We start from the raw sequence: 17382 nt of genomic DNA on the forward strand, positions 1-17382 counted from the left end.
TTGAGAGTTTAGATTAAAAAAGCAAAGCACTGTTGCACAAAAGATAACATTTTCTCAAATTTATGGATCAGTACTCCAGAAGATTTGTTTTTTACCAAAAGATAGGAAAGGTCTTTTGTCTTTTTTTCTATGTGCTGAGTACTCACAATATATTCACCCTGAATAATTCATTAATTCATCCTCTGTGTCTCTGGCTTTTTGCTTCTTTATGCCAGATCTTTACAGAAGAAGTAACTTTTTTTGGTGGTTTGTTTGGGTTTGTTTTGTTTTGTTTTGTTTGCTTGTTTTGTTTGTTTGGTTTTTTGTCAATGAAATCTATAGAAACTCAGTAAAAGGAAGGGTTCTGCTCAACTGAAACCCTTAGTCACTCCCACATGAAGGAGAAGCTGAGGGTTTCTAACCCATGTGCTGGAACAGTTTGTATAATTTCTTAAATATAAAATATTTATATATTTTGTTGCACAGCTTCAACAGGAAATGGATAAAGCATCCATCCTTCTCTACCAGTCTAGTAGCTAATAACTTGGGATTAGACCTCTTTACAGAAGGAGAAAAATCTGAGTTTCAAGACCTTTAGAAAAGGAAATTGACCTCATGTCTTCAATTCCTCAGGTGACTGATTTAGCCCTAAAAATATTTTAAAAATTTTAGGTAGCACTATATTTTCTCTGGCCAGGTTGTTGGAAAAAATTGCACTTGTACCTGAGCTTGTAAGTGTGCTAGATGTGCCCAGCATAAACATGGACATTAAAACCTAATATTAGGTAAAGGAACAATGTCTTTCTGGGTTATGCTGAAGTTTAGACATTGTCTAGAAATTGATTTGCCTGAAGAAGAGAAAACTTTAGGAACATCTTTCAGCAGCTTTCAGTATTTAAAGGGGCTAAAAGAGAGCTGCAGTGGAATTTTTCACAAGGACAAGTGGAGAAAGAACGAGGCATAATGGCTTTAAGCTGTAAGAGCATAGGTTGAGGTTAGATGTTAGAAATCTTTTACACTTGCACAGATTGTCCAGAGATGTGGGTGCCCCATCCCTGGAAGTGTTCAAGGCCAAGTTGGACAGGGCTTGGAGCAACCTGGTCTTGGAGAAACTGTGGCAGGAGGGTTGGAGCCAGATGATCTTTAAGGTCCCTTCCAGCCCAAACAATTCTGTGGTTCTTAGGATCACAATGCACTTGTGTGAGCATGAAAGCTGAGCCATGTGTGGAGGCAGCAGCTCATCCAGAAGCAGTACAGCTTCATTCCTACCCTGAAGCCAACCAGATTTCCTGAAGGGGCATAGCACAACACAAAGTATGTTCTACTGCTTCAGAACCTGTTTCATTTACAACAAACCACACCATGGTGAGATTCACTTGCCTAGAAATGGCAAGCTTCTAGTGCTGTTTTAGACTCCCAGATATACCACTCATTCTCCAGGTATTCAGGATGTGCTGCATTATCCTAATACCTCATGTATCCTACAATGTATGGAAATTCTACTACCTATCAAAGGATCTACATAATACTGCTGCATTTGTGATTCAGTACCAAGTCACTCTCCAAACCAACCTGTTGGGTTCCAGTCCTTTCAGATGTTGGGTTCATTCCTATTCTTGTCTCTATCCCCACAGAAACCCCATGTCTGTGTACTTTGCTGGACATAGTCCTAGAAACATATCTTCTTGCAAGTTCTTTCTTAAAAGATATTAGTGTTCTCAACTTCCATTTAAGACAATAAGATTTGCAGGTGTGCTTTGTGGGACTGAGTCTTATTTGAGCAGTTATCAGTTTGTGTGATCAGGTAGAGAATTGTTCATCATTATGAGAACACATGAGTCATATCTCTGATCTATGTAAAGAAATATTGTCTCATTTATGAACAATTTGCCTTCAGGACAACATGAAAATAAATCAGGGGAAGCTACCACAGTAACCTTTTGTTGCTTGTATATAATTAGAATTTAAAATGCAAATCTTTTCACTCCAAGACTGATTAAAAAATAAAATATATTGAATGATTTATATTCTTGCAAATAAAAACTGGCTTTATTTAGGACGAAAAACATATTTCTAGCTCTGCTTTCATTTCATTTCTAATCTGTTCAGAAACAAGCAATGTTCTTCCAAAACAGCAATCTGCTCATTTGCTTGGCAAGAGCAAGCTTTGAAAGTGCCATTTCCACATTGCTGTGCAGCTGTGTGCTGAGTGTGTCACTGTCAAAAAATGTGTATCTATGCACTGGTTAGTATGCAATACTTAGACAAAAAAGTCTCTTGTTCTCTTCATCATGATGTTCCTCTCTGTGACTTAGTTCTCCATTTGTTAGGTGAGGCCAGTCACACACAGGTACAACTACTTAATAGATTCTGCTTGAAGATCAGTCGAGAAAGACATCATATGCCAGGCTGAATTTTTAGTACAGCTCCTTTGATGTAAATTTTATCATCATCTATGGAAACAACTTTCAGAAACTAGTTACTTTTAGCCTCTGCTGACCTGTACTCAGCCTACCTAGTAAATGGAGTAAAATATTAATCCTATTACTAAAATCGCTTATCATCACCCACACAATATACATAATAATTTAAAATTAATAGAAATGTTGTCAATTTGTTGGATTATATTAATGCCCTTTTTGAGCATTAAATTTTTTGCTTACAGAACATCAGCTGTAGTTTCTATGTTCATGTTGGTAAGAGGCAGCATGGACAAATGAACATAACTGCTGGTGTGGCATGTGAGCAGGAGCCTCCAAATTGGATTGGGACTCATTTGTCCTCTCTAGCTCAGGGACAATCCCACTTCTTCCAACATCAGCTTTAGGACCCCAACCAAATAATTGAAAAAATTATGCCTATGGAAAGCTGTGAGGATAAGCATATTTGAATAATTTACCAAAAGAGATTTCTTAAAAATAAAATAATTTGCCAGAGTACAGACATAACATAGTTGCTTTCCCCCAGTTCAAACTCTGTTGTTTTGGAGAGAGTCCAAGGGAACTCTCTCAAATGACTCCTTTTGAAGCTTCTCAACAACAAAATTATTTTCAGCCTTTCTGATCTGCTCCTAGCCAGGTTGTGCTCTACACCACAGTGCAGAGAGATCCCCATGTTTTGCCTTTCTTGGTTCTCGAGGCCTGAATCCAAGTTTCTGCAACATTACCCAGAATGAATTTCCTTTTCTCAGTGGAACTGGCTTTAGCCTAGATCATGTACAGCTAAACTTCAGATTCCCTTATCAGGTCAGTGCATTTCTTGACAAAATCAGTGTTGGAAAATTATTCATATGCATTTCACAGATTTCATATTGTTTTCACTGAATTTAGAGGCAATATACTCAGTGAACTAAGTGAAGACAGTGCTAAGCTTAAAACCCCCAATACCATCCTCCTAAAAATACAAACCCAGGAAAAATAGTGTGTACACTGAACACCTGAAGTTTGACATACCTGAAATACAAGGACACAATTTCCAGTATTTTTTTTTTTAATTTCCACTAATTTATTAAGTTTTTCCTCATTTGCAGTTATTGTTCTAAGTACTATTCTATTTGCAGGGAATGCCTTGACAAAGGCAGGAATGGTGCATCTGACTCCATGTTCTCAGAAGGCTAATTTATTACCTTAAAATACTATATTATATTAAAGAATACTATACTATACTATACTATACTATACTATACTATACTATACTATACTATACTATACTATACTATACTATACTAAAGAATACAGAAAGCATACTGACTAAATGCTAAAAAGATAATAATGAAAACTCCTGACTCTTTCCAGAGTCCTGACACAGCTTAGCTCTGATTGGCCAATGAGTCAAAACAACTCACACCAGAATCCAATAAAACGATCACCTTTGAGTAAACAATCTCCAAACACATTCCACATGTGAGCACAACACAGGAGAAGCAAATGAGATAAGAATTGTTTTCCTTTTCTCTGAGGCTACTCATTTCCCAGGAGAAAAATCCTGGGCAAAGGGATTTTTTCAGAGAATGTGAATGCCACAAAGTGCTTTTTCCTTTTCAGAATATGTCCAGGAGAAACCTAATTTTCATCTCTCCCTATCTTGTATTTTAGGCATAAAGATTATGATGGAAAGACTCAGAGACAAACCTCCTTGAGAACTGGCTTAGTTTAAAAATTGTTCCCAGGCGTTTTGTGTCTCATTCTTACTCTAAGATTATATGTTTAGCGTTTTAATGTCCCACAACTTCTCACCCAGTTCCCTAGGAGGATATGAAAATGAAGCCATGAAAGCTAAGCTGTTTGGTATTTATCACAAGCACTCTGATTGTATTTCAGAGCTCTGGGATTTAAACAGGACGTCAGTCTTTCGTAGCCCGTTTGGATATCTTGGACTTCATGTAATGCTGCTGGATGAGTATCAGGAGCGACTGTTCGTGGGAGGAAGAGACCTCTTGTATTCCCTCAGTTTGGATCGGATCAGCGACAACTACCGAGAGGTGGAGTAAAAAGCCATATATATATATTTATATTTATAAATATTAGTCACTTCATGTCACAACATGTAGCACAGGATATTAGAACTTGCAATGGAGTAATGGAGTTTTTGTAGGTGTTTTGTGCATGAACTCTAAGGCCATATTTATATTTAAGAAAAATACACTAATTATCTTTTTTTACCCCCCTCTTCACCTGTAAGGCTCACTCTGTATGAGGAGACTGGGGGTCGTATAACTATCTCTCACTGAATTTCAGCATGGTTACAGATGTTTAGAGCACCTCACATTTGCAGACATCTGATTTATCTCCACTACATTATTGAGGAATTATATCTCCCTGGTATTTTTGGGGGTTTTCAGAAGTGAAAATGTTAAGGGAAGAAAAAGTAGCATAAATAAAAAATAGTGTAGTATTTTTACACTTTTTATTTTTAGCATATAGTGTACTACGTACTAAGAAATAGCACATGGTAAACTATAAGAAGTTTTCAATAGCAGCTTAAACCTTGAAGTTTTTTGGGTTCTTTTAACTTTTGCAAATGGGATTTTGCATTGGTTTGAGCCAGAGGTGCTATTACATAATGACTGAAAGTGGCATTTGAAGGCTACTCAGTGGTCTGTGGGAGAAAGGTGGGTTAAGTCATAATCCTGCCAGAAAACTCAGAACATTGCAGAAACCACAACTGATTGGCAAACTGACAACTGAAGTGGAGAGGCTGGAGTCTGAGCTGATGTGAGCTTTGGGTTCCATACTGCCTTCTGCCCTTGGAAGCTAGAATTGGAAACATACAGTGGCAAGGGAAGCTGGCAGGAGCATTGTTCCATTTTGAATGCAGATAAATGATCTCTTGAAATATTTCAGTATTTTCTTTATCTACTTTAAATTTTCCCAATGTGTTTTGATGTATTTTTATTTATTTGCAAATTCATAAGTAGAATAAAAAGTGAATAAAATAAAATAAAGTCACTTGGGAGAAATATTTTTGTTGATTTCTATACTGCAATGACCGCTGATGTTTCAAGTTCTTTTTTTTTTGCCCTCTTGCTTAAAGTGAATATCACTATTCTTAAGTCAACACCAACTTTACCATAAGTATCTTTGCTTATCTCCAAGCATAATTAGCACGTTCCACTACTGTGAACAGGTATAATATGTTTTATACTTTTTATAAAGTATGTCAATCCTTGTTATGGGATATGAATCTATTCAGGGAGGCTATTTGAGAATTTATCTACATTTAAAAAAAAACAAAACAAAACAAAACCACTCAGAATTAAACTCCTCAGGGGGCAAAGTTACATACTGAGCTTTGTTCCTCAACAGTGAGATATAAGCTAATTCCATTTCACTTTGATACAAATTATTAATATGCTGTGACAAGATGTTAGAGCTCACAGATATGAAAACATTTAGACAGCATTTGTTTCTATAAAACAAACTTTTTGTCCCCACTCTCTTCTTCTCCCTCTGGCAGGAAATCTGTGAGGAAAGATGACAGGATAGAGCACTTCGTGCTTCTGTCCAGCCACCATCATCCCATCTCCAAGTTCATTTCTCCCCTTCTAGTTTTTAAGTGGAATATCAGCCATTTACTCTGAAACCATGTTCTCTGTCAGGAGACCTGTGTAGGGTATGGCAAAGGGATGAAAACTCTTCTTGCCTTTTTTTTAATGCCAAAGATGAGAAACTGAAATAAATGAAGTTCAGCCTGGCACGTTTAGAACGATGATCCCACTGGGACATATCTGCCTTGAGTACAAATGGCCTGAGCTTTTTCTCTTTTTCCCAGAGTTCACTCAGTGCAGATCTCATTCAGGAACAGTGAAGGAAAGTATGATCGTTCTACAGCTTTATCAGAAAATGTGTGGAATGAGACATTTCTGTTATAGGAATCCTTGATTGCTGAAATACATTAGAGAAAGTTCCTGGAGTTGAGAGAGTGGTTGATTAATTATTACCAAAGTTCTTAATTAATCTATGTTTAACTGTGTCTTGGTTAGGTTTTGACCTTTTCTTTTGACTGAAGAGTTTAATTAATCTAAACTGGAAGTTGTAATCTACTGAAAGGATATGAGTGCAGGCAAGTTCCTGGATTTTATGCCCTTTCTGGTAACCACAATGACTCACTATCTGCAAAGGAAAGGTTTCATGAAATTTTGGGCAGATTTGTATTGATCTTCATCTTCTGTGACCCAGAAAAGGGTTTGTGTCTTTTAATTCATAGTCATCCATTTCTCCACAATTTAGAATATGGGTATGCTTTCTAAAAACCAAACTGAATTCCATTCCCAACTAGAGATTTATGCCTTTTTGCTGTAAAATGACCAAAGAATTCAGTTCTAGCCAGCATTTTAGAAGTTATCCCAAAGAAAAACAACTAAATGCTGAGTGGACATAAAATGCTTTTGCATTGAGACCTGCTGACTGCCAAAGTAATCCAACATTTCCAAAAAACTTAACTTGTGATCCATATGAGGTATGCCTCCTATAAATCTGTGTTTAATAGACTACATGTTTTCTTCAGGTTCAATTCTCTTCATCTATCAAATACATTGCAACACTCTGAAGGGTAGATTATAGGTTTTTCATGTAACCTAATGGCCATTTATAAATCTCTACAAAATTATTTTAAATAAATTTTCTCCTCACCGATTTTCATATACACTAAAAAATTCCTAAAAAAATCGGGGAAAAAGACCTTCAGGAAAAAAATACTACTACTGTCATTCTTGCATTGGTGGGGAAATCCAGACATTTGGGTTGAGCTCTCAACTGTGACAAAAACCTTCCACGTCACTGGGAAAGGGAATGACTCTCACTTCTCTATTTGTCAAATAAACATTATTTTGTCCGTTTTGCTCTCTGTATCTCTCATTTATTACATACAGAGTGTATTATATTCTTGCTTAGAGTATTTAATATATAAAGCTTTATGTTTTTGAACATTACTTAGATGTCTTGTTTCTATGTGAAGAGTGCCCATACACTAAGAGTACCAAGAATGAGGGAAAATATGAAATGTGAGTATCAGTGTTTACAGAGAATTGGAGCCAAATAAGCACTCAAAACCTTGTGTAAAGACAAAGCTTTGTAGGCACATTTCATTTAACCTTTGTTTTCCCTAAGAGCTCATTCCCTTTGACACCATCTTTGCAATTAATCCTTACTCATATTTGAGATTTGGTCCAAAGCCTTAGAGGCTTGTGGTGATCTAACAGATAGAGAACTTTCTTTGGTATCTGATGCCAAACTTGTTTTAAAAACGTTGCAGTTTGTTGTCATTGGTGCCAGAGAGGATCTTTGTTAACAGCAAACTTGAGCCAGTGCCAGTAGCTCATCACCACTGGTCAAACAGCTCATGAAGAAGAGGGACCTTTGTTCCTCCTTTGGTCTCATGTTGGAGTGAAAATAAACTGCTCTTCCTATGTGCCTACAAATTCCTTACAGATAGCTTCTGCTTCAAGGGCCTTAGTAAGATCTCAGTCTGAATAGAAACCTTCCTGCTTCTCTAAATGGGCTTGTGCCGGCAGATTTAAATTGTGCTCTTTCTCACCTTGTGTGAGATGGCTCCAGATTCGGTTTTATATCTCTGCTGCAATAAATTATGGAGATCTCATCATATATCTTGCCTCTAGTGGAGCTCTACTTCACTCCAGAGCTGGCTGAACACAAATCTGCAAGATCAGGGCCTGCTTGTGTCTTCTTTGAATACTGTGGAGGAATGTGCACTAATGTAAACTGAAATAAGAAGCAAACAATTTAGTGAATTTGATTATCCATTGGAATAACCTTCCATTTGTTTGTTGATAAATATATGCAATATTCACTCATCAGCATATATTTTTAAAGAAATTATGTTTCAGCCAAGTACAAGTTAGCTGTTAGTTAAGCACTATTTATTGACTAAAACTGGGGACAGGCTGGTTGAATTGCTTAATTGCCCTGTCACACATTAGAGTTCAGACTAGAACACACAGTGGTCTATTTTGGCCTGAAGTGCTTAAAAGCTCATATAATTTCTTTAAATTTGTTTTCAATATAGATATCATCCTGTTTTTTAAGGCTAGTGGCTGAATGGAGAGGACGTTTGCAGACACTGATTATCATTCCAGCTCCAATTAAAGTTTCACCCATATCTGTACTTCAACTCCATTTTTTGCCCATGATGAGTATATTTAAAAATATCTTTTCCCTGCAGTGTTTTACCCTTTACAGAGCTAAAATTACATCATCGAGGTCAAGGATGAGAATACTGTGGTACAATAGGAGAAAACATCACTAAACAAGCAATTTTAAAATTTAATTCACAGGAATCTAAAGTGGTGAAAAATTTTGAAAAATTATGTTCAAACCAATAGTTATGTCAAGACTGCAGCCCAGTGGGATGTATGCCAGTGTGATGATAGTACAGTCTATATACCCAGGCAGATTTCCCAAAATACTTATTGATAGGTTTTCAAATGATTGTAATCCCAGCAGAGAACCAATTAAAAATTAAGGCTGGTAATTGTCACACCTCTTAAATATAAATATCAGGAAAAGTAATCCATGGCAGGTTAAAGACTACTATTGCAGCTGATTAATATCTGGATTTTTGCAATGCAAACACATGCTATGTTAGGCTAATTTAAAATTTGGTATGATAGCAAAATCTGACATGCAGAGATTTTTTAGTCTCAATTCTAAAATACTCTTGAAGATATTAAAATTGCAATACTTATTTATGTTAAAACTCAACAGCCTTGCAAAAGTTATGAGTTTTAAAAATGATTCGTGGATAGAAACACTTCTTCAGGAGACATATATCTATTACAAGAGTTATAATTCAGACGTGTGTACCTCAGGCAATGAACATGGGCTTGCCTTAGAAGTCAGTAATTTTTGAGGAGGGCCACAAAATTGTCAGAGGGCTGGAACATCTCTCCTATAAAGACAGGCTGAGAGAACTGGGGTTCAGCCTGAAGAAGAGAAAGCTCTAGGGAAACCTTATGCTGGAGTTTCAATTTGTAAAGGGGCCTTACAGGAAAGCAGAGAATTTTCTCAAGGACTGTAGTGACAGGACAAGAGACAGAGGTTTTAAAATAGAAGACTGTAGATTTAGATTAGATACTAGGAAGAACTTCTTAACTATGAACGTGGTGAGAGCCTGGAGCAGTTTGCCACACAGAAGTTGTGAATCCTCAATGCCAGGAACTGTTCAAGGTCAGGCTGGATGGAGCCTTGAGCAATAGTGAAAGGTGTCCCTGACTATAGCATGTGGTTACACTAGTTGGTCTTTAAGGGCCCCTTCCAACCCAAACCATTCTGCAGCTCCATGGTTTATTCTTTTTTTTGTGTCAAGGACCAAATTTATGTAGCTCCACTGCAGCTGCTTTTCGACATTCCAGACAAAGCCGGAGCCTTAAGGTTACCTCTTTGGCTTTTTTCTCTTAATTCTGTATATGTATTTAATTCAGTATATCTTAAGTGGAAAATGTACATACAAAGTACTTTCAACAGCACTGGGACTAAGTCTCCAAATGCCAAAATAATCCCCTACACACAGTGTATTTAATATCAGGTTACAGAGTCAAGTGTTTTATTCCCTCGGTGGTTTCTCTGTTCCTAACAGCCACCTACACCTGGTGTGGGCAAAACCTCTCATTTTAGCCTGCTAGTAAGAACAAGTCTTTGGGAAGTGAAAGCTGTGTTTTCATACTTTTAGCCTCGAGAGATCTTAGAGATCTCATAACTTAGAGGTTTTTTGGATTAAGGACAGGCTTAACCCAAGCTTCATTCAGTTCTGAGCAGTGACTAAAATAAATGACTGTGGACCCTGAGTTTTGCAATGAATGAACCATGAATGGTCTGGCCAGGATGACTGGATGAGTGCCTTGATGGGAGTTCAGCAGAGTCCAGGTACCTTTCCAGACTGTACAGCAGCAATGTAGAGACTAGATGAGAGTAATTTTTGATCACTCCTAGATAACTACAAGACCACGTGACTGAAAACATGTTCTGATTAACTTGGGTTTAGATGGTGTGAGACCTAAACACTGCCAGGGCTCTGCTGACCACTCAGTTTGCCATTGACCAGGACCCCCAGGTCCCTTTTTTCAGCTGCTCTTGTCTCGTTCCCTGATCCATCCACAGCACTGAGGCTGCACTGTCCCAGGTGCAGAATGTACTTGCTCCTGTTAAAATTGATACAGTTGGTGATTGCCTGGCCCTCTGATTTGTCCTGGTCTCTGCAGTGCCTTGGCCCTGAAGAGAGAGAACAGCTCCTCCCATTTCAGTGTCATGCAAATTTATTTAGTATTTCTTTGATTTCCACAGCCCATTTGTTAAGGAAGATATTAAAGGGAGGTGGGTCTTTTACTTTCAAGCCCCAGGAATCTAGGATTAATAATTTATCCCCATTTGTCTGCAATTAAGTTTTCTAATAATTTATCCTTTTCTCAGATTGGAATTATTTCAAGAAAACTAAGAAAGTTCAATTACCTAAAAAAAATAAAAAATAAAAGGAGAAGAAAAAAGCTTAGCAGAAGAATTTCATTTAAAAATGTTTTCCAGACAGAAAAAAAAAAATTATTGGATTATTGACAAAAATGTCTTAATGATGACATCAGTTTTTGGATATTTACTTGGTTTCAGCCAAGCCTGATATCACTGATGTGAACATGTTTTTGTTTTCACTTTTAAATGTTGTAAGATATTAAGTAATCATTCCAGTGTGATCAGTCATTGTTTAATATTGTTTTCATCCAAACAAATCATGCATCTGGGATGAAACCTAAATGTTATACAGTAGATAGCTGAAGAAAAACTCACTTGTGTAATTTGGCTTCACTTCTAGTAACTGACTGTGAAGAGCCAATCCTATTCCCATAAGGTCAATTGCTGACCCTTAATAACTTCACTGTAAGCCATTTTCTTTCCTAAGTGTCACTTCAAGCAGGAAATCAGTAGTTCAAGATTAATAACTATGTTGAAAATCACTTGCAGTTTAGCATAGATTTTTCTACTGAATTTATTTAAAATGTTCCAAACATTGGCTACCTTTAAATTCTGTTGACTGCTAATAAATTTGCTGTGCTGCCCTAATCAAGGGAGTTGTGTTCCAACAAAGGAGAGGCTGAAGGTCTTTCCTCTCAGGGGAAGGAAGGCTCAGGGGGAGCTCATCACTGTATTCCAGTACTAAAGTATTTAGGTGGCATCTAAAGAGGAACTCCCCCTTCACCAGGAGCCAGGGACGTGGTGGAGTTTCTGTCAGTGGGGCTTTAAACATGTCCAGGGCAGAGTGATAGATAATCTCACCTGGGCTCCCATTCCCACCAAACCTGGACCAGATGATCTCTGAGGTACCTCCCAACCTGGGCTGTTCTATGGTTTTGTACTTCTGATCTGAGAATGTTTCACATGAGAAGTAATGGAAAAGCTGCATTTCCATGATCAGACTGCCTTTTTTTTTTTTCCCCTCAGATCCATTGGCCTAGTACACCTCTGCAGGCAGAAGAATGCATAATTAAAGGAAGAGATGCCGTAAGTATCACTAATTACAGATCAAATATACTTTAATTATACCAGTGGCTGGTCCAAAACAAGGATTCAGGCATCCCTAATTTAAGAGAGATTAAAGCACAGATATAAAGTGAAGTGTTGCAGGTTAAAAAACATGTAACTACTGTGAACACATTAAATTATTAGTTTAATTGATCTTAAACCAGCTCATAAACAGGTAATGAACACTTTTGATCACCTGAACTTTCTTCTAATTCTTAATCTGGTGCTACCAAAGAAGGTACCTGAAAAATTTTCCTTTTCCATTTCTCTGTCCTTTTCTTTTCATAGACATGGATTATCTTCTCCATATCACATTCAAGTTTATCTTTAAAATTCACATTTTCTAGAATACATTAAAAAAACAGTTATTAATAATTATAAAATACACTGTAATTTATATTTTCCTATAGGTTTCTTGCTCTATTAATAAAAATACTCTGTTTTAATGAACCTCAGACTTGTTCTGTTCTTGTGATTCAGTGTAATCATTTCCTGGGAAAAGACTTGAAAGCTCACTGACACACAGCAGCTGATATCATTGGCAGCACAGGATGAAAGTTCTTCTGGAGGGCAGCTCTCTTTAATTCTGCAGTGCACCAAGCTCATTATCTGCACCTCATAAACACACAGAGAGTACACCTAATAAATCCCACAGCTGAGAGAGCTCACACTGAACCAAGGGATGTGAAAATTATGGTAGTTTTACAGCAACAGTGACAGGAATGTAGGACATGGAAGGAACATGCAAGCTTTGCCTAGAAACACAGCAAACAGCAGCCTCAATGGTAACCACCATAAATTCCCAGTAAATTAGGAAGCTATAAAGATTTCTTCTGAAGTCAAAGCTTGAGAACTGTCCACATTAAAGCACTGGAACCAAATTGGAAAGTAGCAGTAGTAGTAATAATAATAATAATAATAATAATAATAATAATAATAATAATAATAATAATAATGAAATGCTAACTCTTCCTCTTCGCCTGGTCTAGAACTGATCCTTTTTGAAGATTCTTAAGAGTTCATTGTAGTTTTTCAGGTTATTTTTATATCCTTGATAATTTCAGGTGGCTTTGTTTGAAAATGGTGCTTTTCTACAATGGCTGAACTTTATGGTCATATTAAATGAATTTCAAACCTAAATAATTTGGCCTTTATTTGATACTACCTCTAAGCACTGGCTGTTGTTATTTAAAGCTCTACCATCCTTCTTTCACCACTACATGTTTTCTGCTAGTCTGACAATATCTGTTTATTTAAAAAATGCAGAAATAGGTACTGTTGTTTCAAAACAAAGATAGCTCCCTCAGGCTTATGTTTCCCTCAATCTCAAAACCTTTTTGCAATCCAGTTTGTTGTTATAAATCCTCAAATTTGCATTCTATGAATGTGGTCATTTAAAGAGCTTCATGTGTTTCCCACATTTCTCTGCACATGAAGATTTGGAGTAACTACTGCTTTTACAGAAAAAACACAGAACTTTTAAATGATCACAAGATTCTAGAAGTGGAGTCTTTAAGAAAAATGTATTAAAATTTTAAAACTTCATAATATTGTAATACCAAAAAATATTCTGATCCTCACATGAGACTTAATTATGTACGAACTATGTGAATGAATAACACTAATTAATATCAAGGAAACCTTAGTAATTTTCATCAGCATGCCCAGCATTCAGTAAGATAAATTACTCAACCTGAAAGTAATCTAAATTAGAATAAAAAAAACTTTCCTACTATTTTTATTTTCACCCTTATTTATGTTGCCATAAGCCAATATTGACTTAACAACATAATGTCTTAAAATCAACCCTTTGTCAATTTAAATTTCTTAATGCTTTTTTTCCCACTACGAACACTAGAAAAAAAATTCTGTATTTCAAACTTTTTTGCTTATTTCCATGCTGTTTCTATTTTTTTATTTTCCTTTGCAAAAGACCTGTTACCCAAGGCATAATTATTACGTAGAACTGGTATTTTAATAAGCTTCTCAGCACTGAAATACTTCCCATGTACTTTGCTGCCTCTTTCTATATCATAGAACTGGCCACTTTTACAAGCTTGTATAACCTTAAAAAGTTATCAGTTCATGTTGTAGCAGTAAAATGGCAAGTACTGTAGTCATAAACATTTTCAGAGCTTGTAATAGACTTAATAGGACAATTAAAAAAGGCTTGTCCTAACAACACATGTATACTGCTAAAATAAGGTCATGCATTTCTGATTTGAGTGAAGGCAAAGAAAAAAAATCCTTCAGCTGTCATCCAGTGTTCCAGGAATCACACCTGTTAGCCTGTGGTGTGAGAGTTTTCAATTACTCTGATTTACTTTATCAGAATTGGAAATCATTCAGATATAAATCAAGTTCTGTAGAGATGCCTCACTCCTCCACACTGAAAAGTTTCAGATTAATAAAATTCCACAGATCTATTAATATATCTGTGGAGCATCCTAAAGACAACCCTGGTATTTAATAATTGATATAGTATAAAGTCTTATTTTAATGTCGCCTTGGATGATGCATCTCTTCCCTGCTCTGTGTAAAGTACATTATTAGTAGGGTTATCAGCAATGCCTTTTTTCCTGACACTGCCCAGAACAGCACCTTTTGTCAGCTGTTTATAAATGAACAAGTCTAGCCATTTTGAATTAGTATTTTTCTGTGTTTGTTTGCAAAATCCTAGGGGGGGTTCTGCAGATTTTTTTCAGCCAATCCTACAAAGGCACAGAAGAAAAAAAAAAAGGTGTAGATTTTTCCCATTTAAAAGAAATCTTAAATCCCAACAATGATTTTGGTAAAAGATCAAGAGCTGAAGGCACATATGGATAAAAAAGAAAAGCATGGAGTCAAGAGCAGACCCCCACAGAGAGTAAACAAAGGGAATAATTCAAGACAGAGGAGAGGGAGAACCAGGAACAGCACCAGCACCCAGTAAAGCATCTATTCAAAAACTTCATGGCATCATAAAATACTTATGGAATAGCATTTTGCTACCACAAGTCAGCAAACATTTGGGAAATGAACATAAAAAGTGGACACCTCTGTCTTTGAGTGCTGATCCATACAAGGAGGATCACGTGCTGTTGATTTAACCCCATACTTCTCTCCATCGATCTGAATTTATGTTTGTATTTCCTTAAAGAAAAGGAACAAATTAGTTACAAATCAAGACATTCCAAAAATTAGATATTAAAAGGTTGATTTGTCCTTTGTATATGCATAGTATTTAATTACAAAATAGGTTATATCTTGTGTAGGTTACTTACTTCTGTGAATTAGCATGATGTATCCTGAGGATGAACAGTTAAGGACAATCAGGTGGAGGGGGGAGATTTCTTTCCTTCTTTATTTGCTGGAGAATTTGGAAGACTTACATGTAATGATTCAGGGATTTGAAGAAAGAAGAAAGATGGTTTCTTAGTTTTGAACCTAATGTGGATTTGCAAGTGTTGAATTCTGCCCCTGAATTCCCTGAAGACCCTTCCTTTTGATATTAATTTCTTTCATTTCTTTACTAAGATCCAGGATTGTTCTCACACAAACACAGCAGTCCAAAAACGAGAGTAGCTATCAGTGAAAAACTGGAAATTTTCAAAGAAGGATATTCCTCCACTCTGTTTTACATGTTCATTTCAGGATGTATTAGTTGCCTTTTGGAGATGTCTGGCCTGCTTCACTGGCTATTGGAAAAGCCAGAGAGAATTCCATAAATTACATGTCTAAATGCCAGAACAGCTAAAGTTAGCTCAGATTAATTCCATTTTAAATGGAATTAAATGTCTAAACTTGATGTGACTCTTAAAGCTCAGGGTTCTAAGTTGCAGAAATGTTGAGCAATGAATTGAAATGAACAGTAATTTTGCTCCACTCACAGAAACCATTGCAAAATGCCAAAAAAAAAAAAAAATTAACAACCAAATCCCAGGAATCCTAGGAGTCCCAAAATCAAGGGGTACTTTTATCTCACTGTCTCCATTTCTAGTTTAGCACAGGAATAATGACCCCACATCTCAAAGGAATGTTTGAAAATGTTTTAATTGCAAAATTTATTAAGCTGCAAATACACTAATGAGTCCCAAAGTATTGCCCTGGGGGAAATGAATATTTCTTCTTCAAAGGTGTTTAAACAGTGGAAACGGACAAAGTATGTATCTATACGATATAAAAAAATATTGATCAACAATTAATTATACAATAAATTAATGGTGCAATTAAAAATATTTTTTTATTGAGATAAAGTTTATTTAACTCTATAGAGAAGCTGTTTGCTGGCCATTCACATCTTATCCTCTGAATCTTATGTTTGTCTCATATATATCTAATAATACATAGTAAAAATCTATTCAGGTTTGGAGACTGTCTCCAAGACCAAAGAAGCACAAAAGTGTGTTTTTATAATTTAGTAACTCCTAACTGGTTAAGCATCTAAAAGAAGACATGATCAATCAGTGCTCTAAATTTGCTTTTTTAATGTAAAAGTGCTCACCCATTGAACGTATGGTACAGAGTTAGTAACATGAAGTGAAAACGAATAGAAAGACTCAATACTAGAACATCACCTCTGGGCACATAGATAATAAAAAAAAACAATTTAAAAGCTAATATTTCCCCATGTTTCTTTTTTTTGTAAAATAGGATGAATGTGCAAATTACATCCGTGTCCTTCACCGATACAACAGGACCCATCTTCTGGCTTGTGGAACAGGAGCTTTTGATCCTCTCTGTACTTTTGTAAGAGCTGGACATCCTTCAGAGGTAAGAAATTTGGTTTACAGTACTGATTCTTTTTGGTCTAGATTCCAGCAAAGCCTCTGTGTTTAAAAAAAAATATTTAAGTTCAATTTTTCACACCTCTCATCTTATAGACATTTTCCGTGATGAAATGAAATGCTGGATTATAATTTATTTTATGATCAGAGGAACTCACTAATATTTGAAAGTATCTTCAGGAGAATTATGCAAAGAATCCAAAGACTTTTTCATCTTAGGTTTTTTGGTGTGTTTTTCAGTAGGAAAGCTGATATAGTATTTCTCAAGAAAAAAAATATTAAATTGTTGAGGGAGTAATAGCTAAATCTTTTGGGGTCTGTTTTTATTTTTTTCATTGTTGTTGTTTTTTGTTGATTTAAAAGAAATTACATCACATCAAAATATGTGCTAGTTTGATGGGAGATTGAATTTCTTATCAAATCTTTGGTAAATTCTGCTAGTTTATATTGCTCTAGTTCAGCAAGTGCATGTAAGCTCCTTAATGATGCTTACAGCTGAGTGAAACAGTACTGCAGAGATCAATTGGAAGAACATATCATCAATATTTTGAATATATGTCTTATGCAAAAATAGAAATTGTCTGGACATCTCAGGAACTGGGATCCTTTGTGTC

General features: G+C 36.1%; 1 protein-coding gene across 1 annotated transcript in view; it reads left to right on the forward strand.

The window, feature by feature from the left end:
* The first annotated feature begins 4348 nt into the window (after positions 1-4348).
* Positions 4349-17382, forward strand: part of SEMA3E (semaphorin 3E) — a 58902-nt gene continuing 45868 nt past the window's right edge. Inside the window, exons 1-3 of the mRNA XM_084206030.1 lie at positions 4349-4459; positions 11922-11981; positions 16635-16754. Coding sequence (XP_084062156.1) covers positions 4364-4459; positions 11922-11981; positions 16635-16754 — 276 coding nt within the window. The 5' untranslated portion in view covers positions 4349-4363. The remainder of the gene's footprint in view (positions 4460-11921; positions 11982-16634; positions 16755-17382) is intronic.

This window comes from Fringilla coelebs (genome assembly GCF_963513975.1).
Source record: "Fringilla coelebs genome assembly, chromosome: 5".
Taxonomy (NCBI): Eukaryota; Metazoa; Chordata; class Aves; order Passeriformes; family Fringillidae; genus Fringilla; species Fringilla coelebs.